Below are 27,114 nucleotides of genomic sequence, written 5' to 3'. Positions count from 1 at the left end.
CGTGCGTGCCCGGGTAAATGGAATAAGGTATGGTCCCCATTGAATGTGTATCGTGGTGAAATATGTGATCCTCTGCCAGAGGATGACCAGTTAGAGTCAGATGATGAGGGGGGGGGGGTAGACTGAGGGGAGAGAGGGGGGATGGGAAATGCCACACGGATGCGAACGGAGATGGGGGTATTGTCCTCATCCTCTTCGGTTAGGGACTCCAGACAATAGATAACAACATATACTGCCATATGAATCTTCAGTACAGCTAAACTGCACTAATAATTTTATTTTTTGACCGAAATGTGATTTCCTGATTGTTCTTTTTGTTATTTTCATAAAAAACAAAAAACAAAACCTCACTTAACTTGCAATGTGATATTGAATATACACCTTCACTCGATTTTGTGATGTGCCTTTTTCCGGTAGCAGCGTGACTACACTGTGGACTTCTTTTTTTTAACTTGGCTATCACGGCTCATTTAATAGCGGCCGGCCCCTCGGGGTTGTAGGCAAACTGCTGTGTAACTGTTTGAAGGTATAATAAATGTTTTAAAATAAAAAAATAATAATAAAAAAAAAGCTACTAATTGCAGAATGGAGCAATTTAAAAATGGAATTGAACTAACCAAATTAATAACTTTTAGTAAAATTTCAATTTTTATAATATTACACAACCCAATAATAGTAATTGGAAATCAGTGTCACTTGAGAAGTTGAAAAACACATTTTGTAAGCAGAGTTTCATAATTAATAGCAAATATTTTGCTAACATTACTTCTTATCTCGATACCAAGATAAGTAAACCCTTTCCCTGAATATTATAATTTAAGATAATCTGTTTTTTCTGATTTTAATTTATATGCAGGGATCTTTTGATATTTTGTTGCCTCTATCTCAGTTGCTGTCACAGCATTATGAATGTTAGAAGAACAAATTGGATCATCTTCCCCTTACACAGATACCTTCAAGTTAACACCATGAAGGATAACAGATTCAATGTCAGAATTTCTTTTAATAGTTTATAAGTAAGGTTCCTGGTAAAGAACGCACAACAAGAAAGATACTGGGCAGCCTTGATGCGTGCTATAAAATAGCAGAAATATGTGAGATATTGTTGTCATTACCACAACTCATGCTATTAAATACCTACAAACAGAATGTAGACTTCCCAGATACCTTTAATCAAGCTCCACCTTCTCCATAACTAGAGAGAGAAACTCCCAAGAAACACAATCAAATACTTTCTTTGTCTCAAGCATGATCATTCTTGCTTGCTTATGCAGAGTTTGGGTAGTGTCAAACATAGCAATCCCATTATTAATATGCGTAGGTGTATCACACCCAGGAATAAAACCGTGCTGCTCATTACAACCAATTGCTCAATAATGGGGGCAAGCCGATTTGCAAGCACTTTGGCAAGTAGCTCAGCATCAGCATCAGACTGGCCATAGCGGGCACCGGGCGTGGCCGCTAGGGTGGGGGACGATTTTGGACCCCTGGGGGGGCGTGTTTTTGTTACCGGGGGTCGGCAATATCGGCTCCCAGTAACAAAATTGGCCAAAACCGGCCCTCACACACTGCTTTGCTGCACTCCCGCTCACCCCAGCGGGGGCTGGTTGAGCAGTGTGCCAGGGCCGGTTTCTGTTCCCAGTCCGGCCATGATCAGCATTAATCAATTATATTAGTCTGTATGACCTACACTACTTGGGGATTTATCTATTAGTAATCGGAGCCTCAGGGTTCTCAATATCACTACTCAGCTATAATTGTGATGGCAGTGGAACATAAGCAGTTTTCCTCAGAGTAAAAGTTATGATAGATGTTTTTAAAGTCAACTAAAATAGACCGAGGGTCTTGTAAAGGAGTTCCAAATTCTTCTTTAATCATAATAATCATATCTTTTGAAGCAGTATATTGTTTTTATTTAATTTTATAAGACAAAAGGCACACAAATGTTTTCTCATACTCAATCTCTTGCCAGGTGTAGTTAAATACTCAGCAGCGTCTTTTGCTCTTAACTACCATTATATCTGGATACAATCAATAGTCTATAAATCTTATACCTGAAAGCGCATATTGCTTTTCTAAAGCCCTTATTACGTTTAATACTACATTATTACTACTATGAATATTCTTATTCATACAGCTATTTTACTGAATGTATTATTTATTTTTTTTTTATTTTTTTATTAAAGTATTTTGCGATTATATACAAGGCACGGCATCGTTTGTATAGAAAGAGCAAAGGAAAAAGTGTATAAAAAACATTCATAAACCAAAGTAAATATCAGTCACTGAGTCATCTACAGGCGAGGTAAATCTTACAACAAACAATTTAGAAAACAAAAATAGGATAAATTTAGGCATAGTATTCTTCCATATTATTTAGCATCATTATTATAATTGCACCAAGTTATTATTTCCTTATCTATAAACAAGCCTGCATTTCATACGCATATTGCATTCCATCGAGTTATGGGATCCCATATTATCTTACCTAACTTCCTTCCTCTTTTTCCCCTCCTTGCATTTATCTCTTTCTCCACTTTATATATTATTAGTAACTTAGCCAACCATTTGTGGAAAGTAGGTGGTACAGGATCTAACCATGCAGAGGCTATACATAGTCTCATAATAGACATAGCGACAAACAAAAATTCCCTCCACACAAAAGGGTCGTACATCCTCAACATTGACTCCTAGTAGAATAGTTCCAGGGGTTAATACAATTTCAATTTCTAAAACTTTGTTTATAAAGCATTCAATTTCTTTTTTTAATAGTTCTAGACGGGGGCATAAAGAAAATACATGTTGTAAATCAGCATCCGAGCTTCCACACCTATAGCACGTAATGCCCAGTAAACCTCCCCATTGTGCTATTTTAGCCGGCGTATAATACAGATGGTAGAGTGTTTTGTAATGTTGAGCCTGTAATGGTGCTGAACATAGCAATGAATTCCCCTTATCTAAGGAGATACCAAAACTTTCAGTGCTGATATTAAGATTATCCTTCCATTTTTCGCTCCATTTTTTTTTTTTTTTTTTTTTAATTTTTAAAACCTTTATTGTATCAAAGCACACAGCTATTCAGCCTAACATCCCGGAGGCAAGGCAGCATGGAATCAGGAGGAGTAAAGTGCAAAACGAATCACATCAGGACATTGCAGGTTGTTTTTATTTTATATAATAACAGAAACCAAGAAAGCTCCAAAGGGCGCATGAGAAAGGCAATGGAGGAAAAGGAAATGCGTATGAGTCAGTTGGAGGCATCTGAGGTCAGGTAAGAAGCTAGAAAAGAACAGAAAGTAGGATGTATAAAGAGGGGGGGGAGGAAAGCAGGAGAATTACAGTAAGTGTACAATAGCTGGTGTCATCGGTTACGGTGACAGGTGTTCCTCGCGAGGAATAGGCTCCGGTGGTAAGCACAGGTCACCCCTGTAAGCATTCCACGCCCCCCACACCTTGTTCCATGTCTGAGGCCTCCCCCTGGCAGCGTACACCGTCTTCTCTCGTAGCATACACCAATCCATATTGGCCTTCCATTGCACCACCAGGGGGGCCGTGTTAGAACCCCATTTCTGCGCTATATCTCGCTTAGCAATCATGTTGCCCAGGGTAGCCCAACGGGTCTGCGCTGTGTTGTAGTCATTCGGCTCCCAAATGTTGAGGAGGCACCTCCGCGCCTCTGCTGCCAACTCAACTCCCGTCACTTCCCTCATTACTCGGTGTACTCTCTCCCAGCAGGGGGCAATGACAGGGCACTCCCACAAAATATGGATGAAGGTAGCAAGGGCTCCACAGCCACGGCGACAAAAGCCATCAGGCAAGAAGCCCATGTGCACAAGCCGGGGGCCGGTAACATACACCCGGTGGAGGATCTTGAACTGCACTAGTCGCAGACGCGAGGAAATGGCGACCTCCTTAGGGGAAGACACAGCACTCTGCCAGTCCTCGTCGTCCAGTTCCAGGCCGTCGGCTACCCACTGTTCTCGCAGGCGCTGGAGGAGGTCAACTCTAACATTGATCAGCTTCTTGTAGGACAAAGAAATGGCACTATCAGGCATATGGCCGTCCAGAATTCTGTCCTCCAAGGGGGAGCTTTCAGGGATTTCGCCCTCCTCTGGCCTAGCAGCATTGAGCGCGTGCTTCAGTTGGGCGTAACGGAAAAACTCCGATCCACCCAAGTGGTATTCAGCCTGTAGTTGGGGAAAAGTCTTAACCTCTCCGTTAGCTACCATGTCTTCCACCCTTGAGATACCTATAAGGTCCCACTTATCAAAACCCTTGGTGTGCCAAAGCTTGCCTAGGATATCGGAATCATACAGAGGGGTGAATCTCGTCAGTCTGCCCTGCCAGCCCTGTATCTTGGTAATTGTCCGCCACGTGTGAACCGCTGCCTTGGTCGGGCCCGTAAGGCGCCGATCAAAGGACCTGGAATACAGGGCGCGGTAGTAGTTGCCTCCACGCAAAAGCCACCTGTCCATAGCGTAACCCGGACTGTCCGCGGGGCCATAAAGGCCATGGTTGATGGCAGTGAGCTGAGAGGACCAGTAGTACCGCCGCACGTCTGGTAGAACGATGCCCCCGTCGTACCACGGCAATGTAAGCTTCTGGATGGCGACGCGAGGCCGACCCCCCCAGAGCAGGGCACGTTGCAGGCTCTCAACCTCTCTAAAGTAGCGAGCCGGAACAAGGTCCTGGGTATTTTGCAAGGCATACAGAAACCTGGGCAGGGACATCATTTTGAACAATGCCGCCCGGCCCAGGAGAGAAAGCGGAAGCTTGCGCCAACTATCAACATCCCTCCGCAGTCGTTGAAGAGGAGGGAGTAGGTTGTAGTCATAACGCGCCTTAGGACTACCCGATATGTAGATTCCCAGGTACTTAAAACCTTGCCCGGCCAGTTGTATATTGCAGCCCCTAGGGAGGCGCGGCGTGTCTCCTTTGAGAATGTAAAGGGAGGACTTGGCCCAGTTGATAATCAGGCCCGAGTAGCGCCCAAACAGCCGGAGTACGTCGCACGCCACAATAAGCGACTTACAGGGAGAAGTAAGGTAAATGAGGATGTCGTCCGCATACAGGGAGACCCTGTCCTCGAAACCCGGGGCCCAGGTGATTCCGTGCAGGTCAGGGTGCGAGCGTAACATGGCCGCAAGTGGTTCCAGTGCCAGCGCAAACAGGAGTGGTGACAGGGGGCAGCCCTGTCTAGTGCCACGATGAAGCGCAAAGGAAGCCGAGATGCGACCGTTAACTGTGACAGCAGCCAGTGGGCACGCATAAAGAAGTTGCACCCAGCCCAGGAAGCCCGGTCCAAACCCAAGCTTTGCTAACACCGCCCAAAGGTAGTTCCACTCCAGGGAGTCAAAGGCCATTGTGGCATCAAGGGAAGCAAGTACCGCCGGTTCCTCCAGGGCGTGAGCCCTGGCCATGACACCATGCAGCCGTCGCAAGTTGAGGGCAGTGTTGCGGTGGGGAATAAAACCTGATTGGTCCGGGTGTACCAAGTCGCTGATGACTCCAACCAGCCGATTTGCAAGCAGTTTAGCTAGGATCTTGGGTTCCGCGTTGAGGAGAGAGATAGGACGGTAGGATCTACAAACGTCCCTCGGCTTGCCTTCCTTGTGAATGACCACTATGGTGGCCAGTCGTTGATCCAAAGGGAGGACACCCTCCTCCCGGGCCCGCAGGAACATAGCTCTCAGATGAGGAGAGACCACGTCCGGCCTAATCTTATATAACTCAGCCGGTATGCCATTGGGGCCGGTAGCCTTACCCGACCGCAGGGCGCGGATCGCCAAGGCAATCTCGTCCGCGGTTATATCTCGATCCATATCAGCACGTTCCCCGTCCGAAAGACAGGGGAGGTCAATCGTCGAGAGAAACTCAGCCGAATCAGCCTCGGAGCGGTCTGAACCAGAAGTATAGACACCCCGAAAGTAGTCTGCAAAAGACTCGGCGATAGCGCTCGGGTCCGTGACCACCACTCCGTCCTCGCCCAGGATCTCCGGAACCACCCGGCTTGCCATCTCGCGCCTGTCCAACCAGGCCAGCAACTTACCGGCCTTATCCCCAACGTCATAAATGCGGCCCTGCTGTTCCTTGGCCAAAACTAGGGAGGCATTCGTAGCGAGGTCATGGTACTCCGACTGTTTCAGGGAGAGGTCGTGTAAAAGAGAAGGGTCTGGCTCAGGCCCCAAACGGGACTCGAGATCCAGGACCTCTTCTTCAATATGCACAAGGTCGGCATCACGAGCTCGCTTAGCCTCCGCGATGAGAGCTAGGGCCTCACCCCGCAACACAGTCTTGAATGCCTCCCACAGGGTGACCGCCGAGCCAACCGAGCCAGCATTTTCGGAGAAATACAAGTCGATGGCCTTGGCTAGGAGTGCGCGCGTCTTGTGGTTGCGGAAATACCAGGGGTTCACCGTCACCGGACGGCTGGACAGGACGATGCCAAAGTCGAATGAGACCCACAGCGGAGAGTGATCAGAAACGCCCCGTGCCAGAAAACAGGCCTCAGACACGGCAGGCGAATGTGCCGCCAGGGTAAGGACATAATCTATACGGGACAGACTCCCGTGGGTACTGGAGAGGAAGGAAAAGTGGCGGAGCGCGGGATGCAGCAGTCGCCAGCTATCCACCAAACCCATGGAGTCGAGGAAGGCCGGCAGCCACATTTGGGAACTCCGGAGGTCCCTCGGCGGTTGGCGATCAAGGGTGCCAGAGCAGACTGAGTTGAGATCACCCCCCAGGATCAATAAGCCCGCAGGCAAGGACAAGATGGCGCCACCAAGGTCTTGAAAGGTGCTGGATTGGAGGCCTGGGGGAACATAAACCGAGAGCAGCGCCAAGGAACGCCCCTCCCATCTTCCCGCCACAGCGGCGTAGCGTCCCCTATCATCAAGCACAGTGACGTCTATTTCAAGGGGAAGGGAGGCACGCACAAGGATGCCCGCCCCCCGGGAACCCGAGGAGAACCCAGAGTGGGCAACCATTTTGTAGCCTTTACGGTTTAGGGCCTTGCAAGAGTTTCCTACCAAATGCGTCTCTTGCAGAAGCACAACATCAGGCATATGTCTCTTTATTAATTGGATTACCACCCCTCTCTTAACTCGGTCACCCAACCCATTAACATTCCAGCTAAGCACTTTTAGATTCCTACCCCCCATCGTCCAACAGCCCGCCCCATCCGACCCCAACCAACTCCATCCTCAAGTAAACAATAAAAAACACAATCCATTGCCTCAAGAAAAGGAAAGAGAAAGAACAAACGAACAAATAAACTTGCATAGTTGCACCCCCCACCCTGCACCCCTGCATATGACTGAAAAGCCCCCCCAACCAGCAGTGTGCCTATCGCCCCATAACTACTCTACAAGAAGAGACCCAGAGGAGTAAGGAATCTCCGCGAACACCCCCCGCCACCCTCCATGTACAGACAGGAAAGTCAACAGGGTAAAATAAGGCAATATCCGATAGTCATATGAGGCAGAAATAACAAACGATGAATCACCCACTATAGAGCCAGGTCTCATAGGTCCGGGCCACCAGCAGCACCACCTTCATGTTCATCCTGAGCGTCTCGGCGCGGCGATAAAGTGTCCAGCCAGTCACTTACATTTTCAGCAAAGTCAAAGAAGAGGGCACGGCCCTCATGTTCGATCCGGAGCTTGGCAGGGAACATCATGGAATATTTGAACCCCAAGTCCCGTAGTCGTCGCTTCACCCCGGCGTAGCTCTGGCGCTGCCGCTGTACCGTCCTGGTAAAGTCCGGATAGAAATGGACGTCGGCGTTCTGAAATTTAAGCGGTCCATGCCGTCTGGAAGCCTGCAGGACCGCGTCTCTGTCTCGGAAATTGAGCAACCGGGCCACGATGGGTCTAGGCGCCACGCCCGACTTTGGCGGGCCACCCGGCACTCGGTGAGCTCGCTCCACCGAGAAAAAGTTGCTAAGGCCAGGCGGTGCCAGATGGGTGTTGATCAGGTCTTCTACGAGGAGGTCCGTCGCCGCCTCTTCTGAACCCTCCGGTACCCCGACAATGCGGACGTTCTGCCGCCTGGCACGGCTCTCAAAGTCCTCCAACCGCCTTGAGAATTGTTCCGTGGTCCTCTGCAGGTTCCGGACCTCAGTTTGTAGGTCCGAGACGTCGGCCGTCAGGCTGGATGTCTTAATGTCCAGATCCTTGACTCGATCGTTAGTTTTACCCAAATCGGCTCTAATGAGAGTCAGGTCGACGGCCATAGTGTCCACTTTATGTGTAAGGACCTCATGCTGTTGCTGCATGTCCGCCCGGAAACTAGTGATGGCCCCCATGATGTCGCTCAGGGTAGGCTCCGAGCCGTCCGGCGAGCCCGAGGGCGGGAGGTTCTTGGCAGAGGGTCCGGTAACAGGTGGCGTCTTTGGCTGGGTATAGCGCTCAATCCTGTTCTGCTGCTGCTGCGTTTTGCCGCGGACGCCTTTGCCCGATGTCTTGTCCGGGTCCCCTCTGCCCGCCATGTTAGGTCCGATGGGGACAAAGGGCTATGCCAGGCAAGCCCGAGCCCAGTGAGCCGGAGATATTGTCCGGGCCGGACAGTAGGAGGCCGTCTCAGGAACGCACTGTGAGAAATAACACCCCACCGGTGAAGACGACAGGCAGGCACTCCGCAGGTCGGTCGTGCGTAGCGACGGAGTCCGGAGAGACAATGGCACTGCGCTGGCACGGAGTCCCACTCGACGTAGCTCAGCGTAGGAAACACCGATTCGTGATCTGAAAACGGTTCTCGCCTCAGTGGACCATCAGCAACAAAAATCCACCCTCGTGGATCAGGATATCAGGCAGGATAGTTGCAGAGGATCGGAAGGTCCGCGGAGCTCCGAGCTTACGCGGCCATCTTGGTTGCCCGCGAAGCTCCTCCCCCTTTCGCTCCATTTTTGATGATCATCTTGTTTTACTTTAATCAGTTCAGCATATAATCTTTTAATTGTGCAATCTTGCCCCCTTTGGATAATCTCCATAATAGCGTTGCGCCTAAATCCTAGACCACCACCTTTTTTGTTCAGGAGAAAGCTCCTAATTTGGAGATATTTAAAGAATTGCCTAGTTTCTAGGTTGAATTTGTCTTGTAAATCTTTAAATTGGAGAACACCCTGGTCCCCCTTTATATCTCCAATAGTTCTAATTCCCCTGTTTTCCCACTCTGCAATTATAGGTCCTGAGAAAATATCTTGTGGGAGGGTTGGGTTATGAAAAAGTCTTGTGTATGAATTATATTTTCCTAAGCCAATTTTTTTAGCAAAGCTTTTCCAAATTTCAAATCCAGCTATTATTGTCTTAAACTTTGTCCTCTTATAATAACTAGCCTCTGTAAATTTCAGAAGAACATCCTTCGCTTCCCTTCCCAAAGTTACTCCGTAAATTGCCAACGATCCGAAGTTGCTCCACTCCTCCGATCCACGGCGCTGTTCACCTCCCATAAGACCAGTCATGTTCTGTAGAGCCGCCGCCCAGTAGTAAGATTTTAAATCCGGGACTCCCCAGCCTCCCCTTTCTCTCGGCAGTGTCATAAATCTTAGGGCCCTTCTCGTTTTCCCCTTTGCCCAGATAAATCTATTTAGTATATTCTCGATTTTTTAAAATATTTTACTATCAAAAAATAGCGGAATTGCCCTAAATAAATATAAAAATTTTGGTAGAATGATCATTTTTACCAAGTTAGACCTTCCCACTATTGACAGGTGCAGATTGTCCCATCTATCCAAATCTTTCTCCACTTTCTTAATTAACGGGGTGATGTTCCTTTCCACTAAAATATCCAGATCTGCCATTATGATGACCCCTAGATACATGCCATCTTGCACCACTCGATTGTCTAAGCATGGGGTGTATGAATTCTTTATTATCTGTGTTTTTGATGTGTTCAATTTATATCCCGATATCTTCCCAAATTTCAGTGCCTCTAGTTCGAGATATTCTATGGTTGCAGATGGATTTGGAGAGATAACAGCAATGTCATCTGCGTAGGCTAAGATTTTACACTGCCCAATAGCTGTTGTTACCGGAATTATCATCTCAGATGCCTCTATTCTACGTATAAGTGGGTCCATATATATAGCGAACAGTAAAGGTGAGCAAGGGCATCCCTGCCTAGTCCCTCTTTTTATATGGAATTGACCCGTGTTTCCACCGTTCACTCGCAGAGTCGCTACTGGTTCTAAGTAGAGAGTTTGTAAGGCTTTAATAAAGCCATGTTTAATTCCTGCTCTAGCTAAGGCATGCCAGAGGTAGCCCCAGGAGACCCGATCGAATGCTTTTTCTGCATCAAGTAACATCACTGCAATCGGGTCTCCTGTGACTGATGATACATCAAACAACGTTATTGCTTTCCGTATATGGTGGGTGGTTCCTCTCCCTGGTATAAAACCATGTTGGCTACTACTGACAATTTTATCTTTAACTTTTGCCAGCCTTGATGCCAATGCTTTAGAAAAGACTTTTACGTCCGCATTGAGTAGAGTTATAGGCCTATACGAACCTGGTTCTTCTGGATTTTTCCCTTTTTTTAGTATTACGACCACCTCTGCGCCCCCCCATGACTTAGGCGGTGTTTTGCCCAGCTGTGCCCCTTGCAACACCTCTATCATTTCTTCTCTCAAGCAGTCCCAGAATACTTTATAGAATTCAATAGGTATCTGATCAGGACCTGCTGCTTTACCAGAAGGTAGACTTACGCGGCCATTAGGAAGGACCGCCCAGGAGGGAAGACTGGGGGGGGGTGTGGCACTGATCACCCGCACAGACTTCCTCTTCCAAACCTTACCGTCCCCCGTGATCCCTGCAGTAGACTGCTTAGTAGTCCGTTCCACTTCCTTTGGAACCCCTATAACCTGTGTTCTGATATATCGCCCGCCCCAGTCTACCCCCGGTTTTCTACCTGCCCTAGAGGACCTTTTGGCCACCCTTGTGGTAAACAACTCTGCCATTCTTCTATTGGGAGACTTAAATTATTGGCCGAATGACCCAGCTGAAGATATGAGATCTAAGGAGTTTACGGCTCTGCTCACCAGCCTTAACTTCTCCTCTCAGCTGAGTTCGGCCACCCACATCAAAGGTCATCAACTTGACCAAATTTGGTCCCTTAACATCCCTATGGGCCCTTCAACCATTTCCCCTTGTTCTTGGTCAGACCATTCCCTCATCTCTTTCACAGCCAGCCTCGGACGGCCACCTAAACCCCCTCTGCCCAAAAACATCTGGGCCAGAAAGTGGGATAAGGCGGCCCTCCCGGCGGTTTGCTCCTCCCTGGAGGCTACCAGCCCGGAGCTTAACGATTTATCCCCTTCCTCCCAGCTCTCAGCCATTAACAACTGGCTGCTAAAGGCGTGCAATTCCACCGTCCCCCTTAAGAGAGTGACTGTTAAACGCGCCCACGGGGCCAACCGATGGTTCACTTCCGCCCTCAGGGGGAAAAAACTTGCGACCCGTAGAGCGGAACGCGCCTGGCGGCGCACCTACTGCCCTCTCCTTAAGGCTAGTTACTGCCTGTCCCTAAAAGAGTACAAACGTGACATTCTAAAAGCTAAAACGGAGTACTTCTCTGGCAGAATCTTGGCAGCAGAAAACCAACCGAAGGAGATATTCAATACTATTCATGAATTGGCGGCCTCTGACAGGGTGGTCCCTAAAATCCCCCCGTCCCAAACACTCTGTAACTCCCTTAATTCTTTTTTCTTTGAGAAGATTTCCCTCATTAGGGCCAACATTCCTCCCCCACCCATGGTACCTTCTGCTGTTCCCTCACCCCCCCCTCCCCCCTCCTTTACTCAGTTCCCTCCCCTCACCCGAGACTCTCTGCTCCCTCTTCTAGCTCGGATCAAATCAGGCTCCCCTCGGGACATTGGTCCTGCTTTTGCTCTAAAAGAGCTCTTTTCTAACTGCTACTCCCCACCACTTACTTTCATCAATCACTCCCTTAACTCTGGCACTGTCCCCCTTGCCCATAAATCAGCAGTCATCATCCCTATTTTGAAAAAGCCTGGCATCGATCCCTCTGCGCCCGCCAATTACCGCCCGATCTCTCTCCTCCCTTACCTCGCTAAGGTCTCAGAGGCTCATATCACCAGGTCCCTGAGCTCCTTTGTGGAATCCACAGGCTGCTTGGCCGCTCGCCAAGCGGGCTTTCGCCTGCTGCACTCTACCGAGAAGGTAGTTGTGTCGGTGATGGATCAGTTAAGAGAGGGCATTGACATTGGCCGGCCACAGGCTCTAGTCCTGTTAGACCTGTCCGCCGCGTTCGACACGGTGGACCATGACATCTTGTTGACCCGTGTCGAAGCGGCAGGCATTGGGGGCTCGGCCTATGCTTGGCTCCGTTCTTTTTTGACGGACAGGGAACAGGCTGTCCATCTTGCTAACTTCTCTGCTCCTCCTAGGAGGGTGACTTGCGGAGTTCCCCAAGGCTCTTCCCTGTCCCCCTTGCTTTTCAATTTATACATTTCACCCCTCATTTTTTCTTTACAGCAGATGGAGGTCTCGGTGTTTAATTACGCCGACGACCTCCAACTTGTTTTTAACCTTTCCTCTTCTCCTTCCTCAGCTTCTAATTTCCAGAAGGTTATGCTTTTTATCCAAGGGTGGATGAACTGCAACCACCTCAAACTGAATCCGGACAAGACCGAATTGGTCCTGACGGGGGTGGTTGCAGTCCCTGGTCCCCTTCCTTCTGGCCCGCTGCCCTTGGCCCTCCCCCTATTCCTGTTCCCAAGGTTAAAACCTTGGGTATTTTCATCAATCCCATGCTTACCCTTCATACGCAGATCAATGCAGTTGTATCTGCCTGTTTCCTTTCCCTGCGGATCATCCGAAAGGTCGCCCGCTTCTTCTCAATTGCTGCACTCAAGCTCATCCTCATGGCCATGGTGCTCTCGCGCCTTGACTATGGGAACGTCATCTACAATGGGGCGCCGGCTTATCTGCTCCGCCGGCTCCAACAAATTCAGAATCAGGCGGCTCGCCTGATCTACGGACTCCCCAGATTCAACCATACGACCCCTCTGTTGCAGTCTCTCCATTGGCTCCCAGTGAGGGAGAGGGCCCTTTTTAAGCTTGGATGTATCACCTACCAGGCTAGAGCAGGGACCGCTCCCGTTTTCCTGTGTGAAGCCATTTCCCCTTACCTTCCTTCCCGAGAACTCCGTTCCACTTACTTGGCCCTTTTGTCAGTCCCTCGTTTTAGGAAACAGAAGTCCGGTGGGGCCAGATTTGCAGTGCTGGCTCCTTCCTTCTGGAACTCACTTCCTTTTTCTCTTAGGTCGTCATCTTCCTACCTGGAATTTCGCAGACATCTGAAAACCCTCTTGTTCTCCAGATCTGTAGCCGTATAACCCTTTCCTCTGCACCCACTGGTCTTCTGCCTCTAGCGCCATGAAACCGATTTCGGTATAAGAGCGCTCTATAAATATTTTAAAATAAAATAAATAAAAAATAGATTCCACATTGCCTCCTTTATTTCTTCTAACTGCAGCTCTCCCTCTAACCCATCTGCTTCCTCTTCCTCTATTGGTTCTATCGGAGTCTCTCGGAGATATTCCATCATTTCTTCCTTATCTTTTTGAGGATCACGACCCTGTGATTCATCGTCGTATAGCTTCTCGTAAAATAACCTAAAGACTTCTCTTATTTTATTCGACTCTGAATGAACCGTGCCCGAAGTATCCCTGATTTCTCTCACTATGCCTGCAGCTTCTTGTTGCCTTGTTCGAGTAGCCAATATCCTGCCTACTGACTCGCTCAGCTCATAGCACTTCTCTCTTTTAGTGCTATAAATTTTTGCTGCTTTACTAGCAATTTCACCCTCTGCCTCACCTTTAGCTTTGACTAACTCTAACCAAGCCTTTTCCAGATCCCGCCCCGACACTACGCTATTTTCTAAGCTTTCTTCAGCCTTCAGAACCTTCAGGGCTAATTCTGAATTCCTCAATTGGGTTAATTTCCTTTTATAAGAATTATAACTCTTTGTTTCCCCTCGTATTCCAGCTTTAAAGGTGTCCCAAACCACTCCCATTTCTGCTGTATCTCTATTGAAAGAAAAAAAATCAACAATCCATTTATTCATGTGTTCTATATACCTTTCATCTTTCAATAGCTCTCTTTCAAAAGTACAGTTTGTATGCTGTCTAGTACTTGTTTTCGTTATTATAGTTAGTACTAGAGGGTTATGATCACTAAGGATCCGTGGCAGCCTTTCGATCTTTGAGCTAGAGATATTAGTGCTTGAAATAAAAAAATAATCTAATCTTGCGCATGTTTGATGCGGAGCAGAATAGTATGTGAAACCTTTATTGTCCATTCTCTTTTTCCCCCATACATCTGAGAGGGCATTGTTTAACACCAGACTGAAATACTTTTTTTTTTCCTGCCGTTATACTTTCCAAAAGAACCCAGTCCTAATCCGTCTGCTCCATTAATATTGAGATCACCTCCCAGTATAATTTTAGGTGACCATGTTGCTAGCTCAACGTCTAAAAATTGAAAGATATCAGGGTCGTCCTCTGTTGAGCCGTATACATTTACCAAAGATATCCACTCTCCATCGATAAAACACTCAATCATAGCCCATCTACCCCATTTGTCTTGTGCTTTCTTTCTGGTTAGGATATTATTATTCCTAGCTAAAATAGCCACCCCTCTTTTTTTAACTCCTTGGCTTGAGTGAACTAACACCTTAAATCCTAACTGCGACAGAGCGTAAGCTTGTGAAATCATAATGTGAGTTTCCTGTATGTATGCAAAGTCCAGATTCATTTGTTTCAGTATTAATGCTATTTTTGCTCTCTTTTGGGGATCATTTAGCCCACAAACATTCCAAGTTACTACTCTAACCCCCATCACCATTATTCTCAGATCTCCTTTCCCTCCTACGCTCTCTTCTGTCAATTGACCATTTAGTAATCAAGAATTTAATTATCGCTAGATTGACGTTATTTCTTGCGTTGCGTCCTTTACTTTTTCTCCACCCCGCCTGTTCTCTTTGACTAGAAGATGTCTTTTTTAAACTCTCTCTCTCTATTATTTGTCGTGCCGTGCCCTGTTCCCCCTGTACACCCCACCCCACACCCCCTTCACTTTCCCCTCCCTCCCCCCCCTTTCCCTTACTGGCAAATAGGTCAATCCTGACCTATATGTGACAGCCGCGCCCTCCCAGGGGAGTTTCCCCCCAGCCACTCCCCCTGCTACAACACTTTAAGAATATCATCCCGTTTACTAACAAGAAAGGCTCAGTTATCTCTTTGTGATAGCAGCTACTTGTTTTATACTCTCTGTGCGATCCAATTGTCCATTTCGATCCCTATGTCTTCTCTCTTCTCGGAGATAAGTCAGGTATTCTTGTGCAACGATTTCAGAAAAGAAGATTCTAAACTGCCCATTGAAGCCCACTTTGAGGCGGGAAGGAAACAGCAAGTAGACTTTGCAGCCTAAATTCTGGAATGGTACTATAAGTTGCCGCATCCGCCATCTTCTCTCGACTGTTGTATGACAAAAGTCTGGACGGGCAAAAAAAGTGATGTCTTTATATGTGCGTTTCTTCGTAGGTTTAGCTTTCATTATCACTTCCTCCCTTAGCAGATAGTTTCCTACATAAACAAGATTTGCCCTTGATCTTGCGCCCGCATTACCTTTTTTCTGTACAAGGGGAAAACGGTGTGCTCGTTGGACTTCCTTGTCCCAATCCCATGCACCCATCTCTGGGAACGCACCTCTTAACAGTTCTACGACAAAGGCTCTTGTATCTCCCCCTTCTTTGCCTTCTTCCACTCCTAGCAGTCTTATGTTATTTCTCCTCTGACGATTTTCGAAATCTTCCAGCTTCCATAAGATGTCAGATTCAGTTTTACCCTGGGTCTGCCTAAATTCCTGAAACTCTGCGAACTCATCCTCCATTTTGCCAGTTCTCTGTTCTACCTCTGACAGTCTGCCTATTACTTCAGAGTACATGTCCTGTAAATTATGGAGAGATTTTTGTATTTTTTTATTAGCCCGCTTGGCTCTTTGGCTTTCCAACCGTGCTTCACCTTGTATTTGTTTCATTGTATCAAGTAAAAGGTCAAATTTATCCTTATGCGGGTCAGCTGAATGTATTATACTGAATAGTCATCCACAAACCTATGCCTTAAGTATATGCCAAATAAAGAAGTGCTACCAAGAATTTATGCTAGAAATTCCCTAATCATAAATGACATATAAAGACAATAATATTCGTTATTCAGTAAAGTTCTGTTAAAAGTCCATCTTGATACCTTATCCTCAGTGTGCCCCAAACCAACCTCTAATTAATAACGAGTTATGATAGGATAAAATCATGGGATATATGTCAATATTCACAGATGTAATCTTATGCTGTGGGATATACGCCATGTCAATTCAAGTATGAACAGTGACTAGTAGGTAAAATAATTCTCTTATAGCTTTCGATACCCGCCAGGCATCTTTTAACCCATAACTTGTGTGATCCTTTTAATGGTATTTCCAACTTTATTCATTTTATGAGTAGCAAATCAATTAGTGTGGTTTAGTCTATAATACATAACACAATTAAAATCACCAATTAAATACATATCGCCTTGACAGTCAGCCAACTATACAGCCAAAACATCAAAAATATAAGGTTCTTCCTCATTTGCCATATAAACACCACAAATGTTGATAATACTATTATTAACTAGATTGTGGCAGAGAAAGTTTTAAGTAAATGTATGCCATGTATACTCAGGCAGAAAAGCCACCCAATAAATTGGCATCTGTTGGGATGTGCATACAACCAAATTAAAGCCTGGTTGTCTAAGTACTTTTTGACAATATGAGTTTCCATAAGGCAAACAATAGGGGGGGTCATACGGTGATAATCTTTCACATATTAACCTGTGTTTATGGGAGCTATTCAGACTGCATGCATTGCTGCAAATAATGGTTAGTCTGTTGTAACTCATTATTCATGAGTAGGTATAAGACATTTAATTGATCCTTAGTCATTCTCAGTATATGATTCAACAATTCCTTTATTCCCAATGTTAGATAAGAGTTCTAGACGTTTGTTTCTCCATTTTATATGTTCTATGTTGCAGAACCTAGGAGTAAATTGTGTAGACAAAGGAAATAGTAAAAATGTTTTTTTAAATAATACACAGAAAAGTAAAATTTGCATGAAGAAAGCTGTGAAGAACTGGGAACCCCTAGTGGAAAGCCAGTTACTCATTTTGATAAACACTTATATACAGAGGACTAGTGTAACTGTTTACGTCTAGGGTTAATGAAGAAAGCCACACGGAACCCCTTTTTCCATGCTGAGATATCAGTGCAGTTAGGTTGAAAAACATAGTTTTCTGATAAAATGGCGCTTGTAAAGTACATAATAATTCACAGAAGATATGGACTATTCGATATTTCAAATCCGTCTTGGCAATTCAGAGTTTGGATATGTTCCTCTGTGTGGTCACAGAACTCCCAGAGACTTGAAATATCTCAATAATATATTTGCAGGGGGCACGTCATCACATATATATTTCACATTATATTTCACAAATGGTAGACACATGTAGAATTTTTATGAGCATTTTTTTTCCCACTATGTAGATCAAAAAGAATAACGATAAAATTACTGTAAAGCTCAAAAGATATCACATGACAATAAGAATGGCAAGAAATGCTGACACGTGAATGTAATACAGTAAATATAAACTACACAGGATTCACAATTAGGATAGGAAAAAATAATGATGGAATAAGAAAATGGGTAGAAAGATGAGGCAGCAATAAATGGGGCAGCAATCCAACGATGTTTAAATGCTAAGACAGGGACTCTGGCAGATAAGTTGAAGACGTTTGGGACATTGGACGTTGAGAGTACCCCAAAAAAGTTATGTAAGAACTATACAACTTCCGAGGACATGGGCCAGTGTTTTCTACTAATTCTTACTTTATGAGCTGCTGCACCCAGGCAAGTTCACAAAATAAAACTGGTATATTTTTATCACTACAAAGGCCCTCATTACAATGGTGTCAAGAATACCAATGCAGTGGTCACAAGAACTGAATTACCAATAAAATAGGCAGCAGTATTTCCGGGATGCGGAATACAGCAGCTTTATGAGTCAGACACTAAAAACCTCAGAAGTAGGGAATTACTGAGAAAATAAAACTTGCCATATCTGATTCCTAGTGTATTTCCCCATTTTTTCACCATTTCCATCTGAAATTCCATCAGCTTTTAGTAGGTGGGATGTCTAGGAATATTAATGGGGAGATTAGTATTCCAGTATCTCCTATAATTCCTTATTTGGTCAGAAGCCCTATCTCCAGGCGAATCGGGATTTACTCAACCCTTGGAAAGGAGGGAAACGTAATTACAAAATGAAGGTGAAAAACCTTATTTCTGAACTGAAATAGCAGATTTTAGACACAACTGATAACTTAAGAAACAGCTGATAAGACATGTGGTTCATTATCACCTGAATTCAACTTCCACAAGACTGAGTTCCTTCAGGTCAGCGCTCAGCTCAAATGCTCTCAGAATTGGATCCTCCTCGGTTAGCATGATAAGAGCAGGGCTGGCCAAACAGCGGTAGATATCAAGACGAAACCTAGACCAAGGGACAATGAAGAAGGTAAGACTGCTAATAAATACATGACCAATTTATTGCAAGATCTTGGTTTGTGAAATAACATAAAAACATAGCATCAGCCAATAATATTTAGCAAAAGTAAAAGAATCATAATAATAAAGGGCTATATGTATTATTTAATGCTCACAGTATACTGGTCACCATTTGCAACAAGTTTTTTTTCAACCAATAAATAATTTTCTGAACTAACCTATTTGTTCGCAAAATTCTGATTGAAGTGGGTTGTAATCTGACCTAACTCATTAATATTTAAGACATACATCACAAATGAGAATCACTCCGATTGGTGGCCATCAAAGGGGGGAGGTGACATGCTAAAAGTCAGCAGGTCACTATGTCTGTGATCGCCGCTCAATAAACTTTTTTTAAAGTAAAGTTTACTTTTATTTTTTGGTTGTTTGAAAGTTAACAGTGGTCCCACTGCCTACTCCCTAACAAACTGTTTTTAAAAAGTCACAAAGGGTTCCTATAGGGATGCCTTCCTTTTTGTGAGTGGGATAACTCTCCAACTTGGGGCGTCGGTAAAATCAGTGCTTAATTTGAGCCCGTGGTTTCCAGTGATCAGCACCGGCACTTAATCATCAACACTGGCACAGGGAGATTAAGTGATTCAACCAGAATCACAGGATATCTAGCCCACCTGAGACTCGACCCTACCGTAGTCGGCAGCTCTGGCCATTACACCACATCTTCTCCGCATTTGTGTGCTTTCATGGCTCTGTTTTAGGTGGCGATCACAGGAGAAATGGATTGGTGGAAGCTGCCGCCTGGCAAGACCCCCGGCACAAGTTTTTTTATAAATTAACCACTGGGTAAAATTGCAATGTTTTGCGGCCAGATTCCAGTCACAAAACATGAATAGTTATGATCGCTCGATACTTTGCGACTAAGGTATGCCTACAACACGCACCGTTCATATATCGAATCATTCAGTATCCATTTGGTATCCCATTTTAGAAGTCGGAAAAGCTTTTCCGCCTTCTAAAATGGGCTTAGTACATAGTGAAAAAGCATTTTTAGGATCACAAATGACAAATCAGTGAATTTTTGACAGCTAAAATGCTTCGTACATCTATCAGAAAGAGGCATCAGGCTCTCAGGCTGCATTCCTGGCTTTAGGCCCTGGCATACGAATTTGGAATGTGCAATTACGCAAAATAAGTAATGCAATCTGAAAGAAGATTAATTCCCATAATTTTATCCATCTAAAGCAGCTTTCTGGCAGGGCCTACAAGAAATTTTTAATGGAACGAAAATGTGTTTCATTTACTTTGAAGGTCATATTTCTGTTCGCTGTGATGTCAATTCATTAAGTACCCACATTTTGCTCACTATATTCTGCTTTCCATAAATAATTTATCGTGCACCAACACATTATCTATTTCGTCAACAATTTAAGTAATTTTTAACCAAAATTCAAACAGGTTTTTGGGCTTCACAGTGGTTTAGCTGATGTCAGGACAGCCACTATTAGATTTTTAGGTCTCGCCTAGCGTCGCAGCGAAGCTGCTCGCTAGCAATATCTATTGCAGCCGACTTGCTTTGCGATGCGGGACAGGATAGGTACACGAGCTCCAAAGACATCAGCTGTGAACGCGTACGACAGCGTTAGCTGAAGTGGCAGGACAGGCCATGTGTACGCTCACAACATCTGGAGACGTGTGGCTCACTGGTTAGAGCAGGCAGACTCTGAAGCAGAGGTCAGACCCGGGACCAGGGTTCAATTCCCGACGCGGCAGGGTCTTGAGCTCAAATGTCCACGGACTCGATAATTCTCGCTTCGGTGCCTGACCTAATCATGGTATCACACTGTTCAACTCTGGGCATTAAGCTTGCTTAATCTCCACAACGGCCCCCCGCGGCGGGATGCCTGGCTTTCACCTTGGGGATGCCCTGTAGGGGCTATCTCACAGGGAAAAGCCAGGACGGGTTCCCAAGGCAAGCGCTTAGAGACCCCTGGGTGATAAGCGCTATATAAAATCCAATATACAATACAATACAATACAATACAATCTCTTTCAGACAGCATATGTGCACGCTCATGGCCTCTCCTTCAGCGTGCTCATTACAGACATGTCTCACCGGTCCGCAGATTCCCTGGCCTTCTCCTCGGCACGCCATTGGGCTCTCCTCACCACTCGGGAGCCCCGTCTTGCCTCTGGTGCCATCCATGCAGTCTGCCTCACTCTTCGCCCGGTCCCTCTGATGGGGCCGGGACTTCAGCATGGAGCCTGCAGAGTTCCGGACGTCCTCTCCGGCTGCTTCCTGTTTGTTTGGCAGGCCCCACCCACGTCCCAACTAAGGCTGCCTGACTTCCGGTTTCGTGGTCATCTGCACCGGAGGCAGGGAGTGTGCCCCACGATGTCGCCTCCATATATGTGCACTGCCCAGCATGGTAAGTGTCCTCCAAACAATGCGGGCTTTCCATCCTCCCCCGTTAGTTCTGTTTCTCGTAGCCCCCTCTTCTGCCTGGCTGTCCCTTCCTTCTTGTTATGCCTGAGACCCACTCTGACATTTCTGTCCACGTCGCCACACTTCTAATGCCGCCCGGTTGCTCTCGCCCTGTCTTAGTGCACGAGGCTCCTGTTTTTCATTCACACATTCACTCTGCAGACACCCAGGGACTCTTTTCAATCACACATTCACTATGCAGACACCAGGGGACTCTTGAATTTGACCCTCCAGGAAGGCTGCCTAACCCTGACTTCTTGCACGGAGCCTAGCCTGTCCATGCAACGGAGAGCCCTCCTTGACAGACAGCCTCTGCCGCATCATGCGTAAAGGTTAGTGCCTGGGCTTGGTCTCCCGTCAGAGCTAAAGCTTCAGGGAGCTTGATCAGCGCATGGCACCGATGACAGGTCTCCAAAAATATATTGAGTATATCGTATTATATGACGCCTCACACATTCTTTTTCTGTTGTTTTTTTAACTTCAAAAAGAGGTGTCTGTGGGGAAGAAGTGCTCTCACGTCATTGATTTTAATCTGAAATATTCACTGGCGGTCGGAAGTTGGGGGGTCGAGTCTACCACGCTGGGTCCACATTTGCAAAACTGTCAGCACGCCGGTTTATTTGCCTTTGTTATGTACAACTGGCGGTATCAGCATATACATTGGATCTCAGTGGCACAATCACCATGGGGACATATATCGCTTTGGCTTGGTAGTTGTCAAGCTTTAGTTTAGAGGGCCACTTGGGCAAGGGGCACATAATCTCGGGTGTCTCATTGGCACTTAAGACACTTTGGCTCGGTTGGCGCTGTGGCGCGGATGAAGCGTTGCTTCAGTTGTAGCCGGTTGGCAGGCGTATAGTGTTTGATGTAGTTAGTGCTTGCTTGCTGGTTTCTGAATACGCTTTAGGCTGTGTGTTTCTGCTTCACTGTGATGTCCATTTGCTAACGCCTCTCTGCTTAATTCCTCAGCGTAGGAGATACCAAAGTTTCCTAGGGTTTTTTAATGGTATATACCCTGTGGAGCGTTGTTGGGCCTTCTCTGCAGTGCCCAGTTGAAGAGGTAATAAAACAGAAATAATAATAATATATTTGTCATGCTGAACTTGACTTGACACATCTGGTTTTATCGGTGGCTGCTGTACTGGTCTCAGAGGTGAGGAACCCACCATGGCCAGCCACCAAGGCCACCATACATGCCACTGGCTTAGAGTCTTATTTGGGGGGGGTGTTATCTTCCATATTACTCCAGCTTTGTATTACTTAGGGCAACAGGTCGGTGTTCCTGTGGGGGCGGGTGTCGGGGTCGATCAGAGTCATTTAGTTCTGCACAAGCACATCTGAGGTTCAATGTCTTATGTGCTGCGCGTGGTGGTTACTTTTAATGGGGGGGTTGGGGGAGAGGGCCGGGCGCAGTCTGAGCTTTAGTCTGTGGCAAGGGTGGGTAATATAGCCCCCTCCCCCATGCAAAGTTTGTTGAATCTGGCTCCAGCTGACTGCCCCAGACCTGCTTTTTTTCAAATCGGATACTTGTGAATTAGTTGTATTACTGCTCCTGCTGCCGCTCTCTGTTGCGCCCTCTTCATTGCAAGGTGAATAAGTCAACTATCGGTTTGTTTGTGATCTGAAGGTGGACTTGGGTATTCACAGCACTTCCAGTGTTTAGTCGTGGTGGAATGTCGGTCTATCGCCCTTGCGCTTCCTGACTCAAGCCCATGTTCCATCATCAGCTCTTATTCACCCAGAAACCTGGTCTGGAGGTTGTGGACAGGGACTGGCCATGGACCGGCCAGGCCTGACTATTGGTTCATCCTCTAGCATGCATGTCAAGAGGAGGTGCGGGCTAATGGTTAAACTGCAACGTGTGCAAATAAGTTCCGATCCAGGCTTCCCCCAATTAAAAGCTCTACAGTCCTTGATAAATCGCTTTATAGCCCTGCGCCTCAATTCCTTTATTAGGTCTCGTTGACTTCCATATCCTTACATTCTGTTTTTCTTTTCATGCTGCTCCTTAATTTTGCCCCCTTCACCTTCTTTCTACTCCTCACAATGTTTGAATCACAGCCCATTAAAGAGGACAAGTAGGATGGGGAGCCAAGTTTGGGTTAGCCCCGGGCGCTAGCTGAGAAAAAAACAGCTCTGATCACCACATACCATCATGCAACGGTACATACCTGGGAAGAACATTTAATAGGCCTCCAACGCAGATGAAAACTGACACTAGTACAAATGCAATGCAATAGATTTTGCAGTTACAATAAAGTGAGTTATTGCCATTTTGCATTACACTATTTCAATAATGCTTCACGAAGAAAAAAAAAAGAATGACATTTACAATGCCAATAGCTCAAAATAATGTCATTGCATTGTAAATGCTTGTTTTTTTACGGTTTGTGCACCGTCTAACACACTGTCCTCCTTAAAATGCAAAAAACTGACGGGGTCAACAAATTCAGATAAAAAATTTTAACAAAATACTTCAGCCATTTTTGGGGAAAAGAGTTTCAATGAGTCCTGCATGTATCTGTAATTCGACCCTGCGCATATTAATCAATGTCGTATTCAGGCAATATCCATGGACAAGAACAAGTGCAGTATTTTTCGCAGTCAGAACAAATGTACATGCTGTAAATATTTAAACAGTTGCACATGTGGACAAACAGCAAACATTTCATATAATGCATTCTGGCCCTCTCCCTGTCATACAGCACAGAAAAGTAGCTTGCTGCATTGTATGTAAATGTGATAAATATACCCCTGTTGTTTCTCCAAAACCCACATCTTTGCAGTCGTGATATTCACAGATACAAAACAGAAAAGTTTGCCAGGGTGATATTTCCTGTTTCGGAACCGTGGTTTCCAGAAGCTACACGAAGATAGCAACAGATCACAACCTTTTATTTTCATACACAAAGTGATTTTATGTAGATTGGACAGACCCCCTACAAGCCTTCTCCCCTTCTTGCACATAAAGCTTTCATTTCTAAGGATGACGAAATGCTTCAACAATGGGGATCTCTAATAGGATTCCAGGAACCATGGTTCCCAAACTTGAAGTTGCTGAAGCTTTGGATCTGCAAATATACAATCACTATCGTATCGTACAAATTGAAGATTTGCCTTGAGAAAGCCCATAGGGGGCGAAACGCGCGTCGGCTGTCAAGAACTGTGTCTTAAAAAGAAATAAAGCTTGGATTTTGGATAAATACTACGTGATTCCTTTGGACAAAGAAATCGGGTCTGTACGTGCTTACAGCAAATGACTAAAAGAGACTTTTTGTGATGTGCAATTGATGTGTTTGTATCGAACATTGAGGAAGGTGTTTAAAATGTGATGAGTCCCATGTGATGAACTTTCTTGGACTGATGGCTCTCCTAATTAGCAAGGTGGTAGGCCTCTCACCAGTTGTGGAGTGAGGAGCTGATCGATAGGCACGAAGGGCTTGAAACATGACTTAGTTTAGATTGATTCCCTCCATCGATGCTCACTGAATTAGCCACTTGAGGGTGCACATGAATCGTTCATCAACACCATTGGCCTGGGGCGTAGAGGTGTACTCTTTTGATGCTTGACATTGAGTCGAACAAGAAACTCTTTGAATTTGTTGCTATTGAAAGGCAGGCCATTATTAGATTTGAGAATAGCAGGGATGCCCCATGCTGCAAAGATGGTGTTGGAAACCGCCATTTTTGCAGGGTTACCCCCAACATTTTGCCTTCCTTCTCCTTTTTTTCTGACTTCGTTTTTGCTTTGGTTTTAGGACTCTGAGCACTTTGACACTGCTGACCCATGCTAAAGTGCATGTGGCATTATCTAAAATGTGATGACAATTCGTTTATAAGTGATTGGTATATATGGTTCTCTTATAGGTTCCTAGTAAAGTGGTATGCCTATACCCAGGGCCTTTAAAACAAATGCTGCTAGTGGTCTTGCAGCACTTTATTGTGCCACCCACAGAAGTAGCCTTTCAAACCTAACTCAGGCCTGCCGCTGCAGGGCCAGTAGGTGCAGTTTACTTCCACTTTGACTTGCCATTCCCAACTACTTGCCAAACCATAAACTCCCCTTTTATTACATATCAGTCACCCCAAAGGTAGGCCCTAGGTGGCCCTAAGGGCAGAGAGCTGTGTAAGTAAAAAGTAGGACATGTACCTTTTTGTTTTACATATCCTGTTAGTGACAACCACCCTAGCTTGTTTTCACTACTGTGAGGCCTGCTCCTCTCATAAGTTAACATTAGGAATTTTTTTAATAACCTTTTTAAGTGTAATTCCTGATTACAGAGGAGTAGCTGCTTTATGTTTTATATAATTTGACTGGTAATGACAAATCCTTTTTAGTGGCAAAGTTAGATCTGGTATTAACTTTCTAAATAAATAAATAAATAAATAGAAATGCCACTAGAAAGTGGACATTACTCTGCTCTTAGCTCTGCTATGTGCCAACAGGGCCAACAAAGATTTCATTTGCACAAACGACCGCTGCTAATCCAGAGTCTGACTCTGCTTGACTTACCTCAATCAATCCTGGGCCTTCGCAAAGTGTCGGCAGCCACTTTTGGGCATCCACACACATCAGTGCGGTGCACCGATAAAGAACCACTGTGTCTGCTTGCTCGAGCGCAGACCATCGTGTTTGTCGATTTTGCCGAAGCTGCATTGCCTGAAGGCAGTCCAAGGTGACCCGTGACTCTGAACCGAATCAAGGATGGATTGGCGTCTACCCTCCATGACTCCAATCACTGCATCATATCCATGAAGGGAAGACTCCAGCAACTTGGATCCTGATACCGAGGCCGACGACACCGCTGCAATCCCCCAAGAAAGGTACTGTGCACTCCCGGACTATGAGATCCCTGCCCCCCCCCCCATCGCTCTCGTCGGCGGCCCCCAACAGAACGTGTAAATCAGTGTCCACCAAACTTGACATTGCATTTTAACTGTAATAACTTTGGAAGCATTGCTTCACACTGGGGAGAAAGTCTGTTTCCAATCCACGGCGTGGCTCGCTGTCATTTCCCCAGCATAGCAGTAAAGAACCTACTGCAAGCGCAAGGGTTCTTTCAGCATTGTACATTCTGGAAGTATTCATAACATGAGATGCTTTAATTAAATTCTTATCATTTTGACCTTGTTTTAAAGAGTAAAAGAGATACTATTTTCATACCTCATTGTGGGCTTCTTTTTCGGTGGTGTTTTCACTGTGTTACTGTATCCACGTATGCACAGCTGCTTACACATTGGCTTTTATGCTAAGCCTGACTGCTCTGTGTCAAGCTATTACAGGGTAAGTACATGCTGATTTAAGTGTGTAACTGACTTCATAACCAGAATTGCGGTCCCTGCATGGACAGATTGCATACCTCTGCCAACTAGAGACTCGATTTCTAACAGATGTCATCAAGCCACTCAATGACTATGTCATGGGGTGTCGATGCCAAGTCTTCCACCAATGAAAAACCCAGATATTCTTCAATGACTACCATGAGATGATGTCCATTTACTAGTGGACCAAAGAAATCAACTGCATCTCTCTCCCATGCATGCACGGGAAGGTCAGACACAGTCAGTGGGATCTACATCACCTTGGGGGATAACCAGTTTTCATGCTTTCAGCTCTTGCGCAACTCGTTCATTTAGATGAGGGTACCGCAGTTTAGCGCCCTTGTCTTGCAATGGCAGCAGTATGGCCTATGGGGATGGATGGAGGGTGCATATAAGTGGATAAATCCAGCCCATTTCCTGAGGCCATCCCAAGCCCAGCGCACACCTGCTGTAGTATCGATCTCCGCTTGTGGTGCATTGTAAGGGGCATACAACATTGAAGACCAAAGGGCCACACAATCTGACTCAACGGCAGTGTGGGTTTGATAAGGTGCCGTGGGTATCCAGTAATGTAGCAATTGCGCCTGAGCGCATAGTGCATATAAAGCGATATCCGGCACTCCTAGTCCTCCCAGAGCGAAGGGCAAGGTGAGTATGTCCTTGGAAATATGAGGCTGTCTGCCGGCCCATAT

General features: G+C 45.8%; 1 protein-coding gene across 1 annotated transcript in view; it reads right to left on the bottom strand.

Moving 5' to 3' along the window:
• TRPC1 (transient receptor potential cation channel subfamily C member 1) overlaps nt 1-27,114 on the bottom strand; it is a 361,187-nt gene that overhangs the window by 198,172 nt on the left and 135,901 nt on the right. Inside the window, exon 5 of the mRNA XM_086943718.1 lies at nt 18,476-18,607. Within this exon, the coding sequence (XP_086799844.1) occupies nt 18,476-18,607 (132 nt within the window). The remainder of the gene's footprint in view (nt 1-18,475; nt 18,608-27,114) is intronic.

This window comes from Lissotriton vulgaris, chromosome 11 (assembly GCF_964263255.1).
Source record: "Lissotriton vulgaris chromosome 11, aLisVul1.2, whole genome shotgun sequence".
In the NCBI taxonomy this organism is placed as follows: Eukaryota; Metazoa; Chordata; class Amphibia; order Caudata; family Salamandridae; genus Lissotriton; species Lissotriton vulgaris.
Note: the sequence above shows the minus strand (reverse complement) of the source record. Positions and strands in the feature narration are given on the sequence as shown.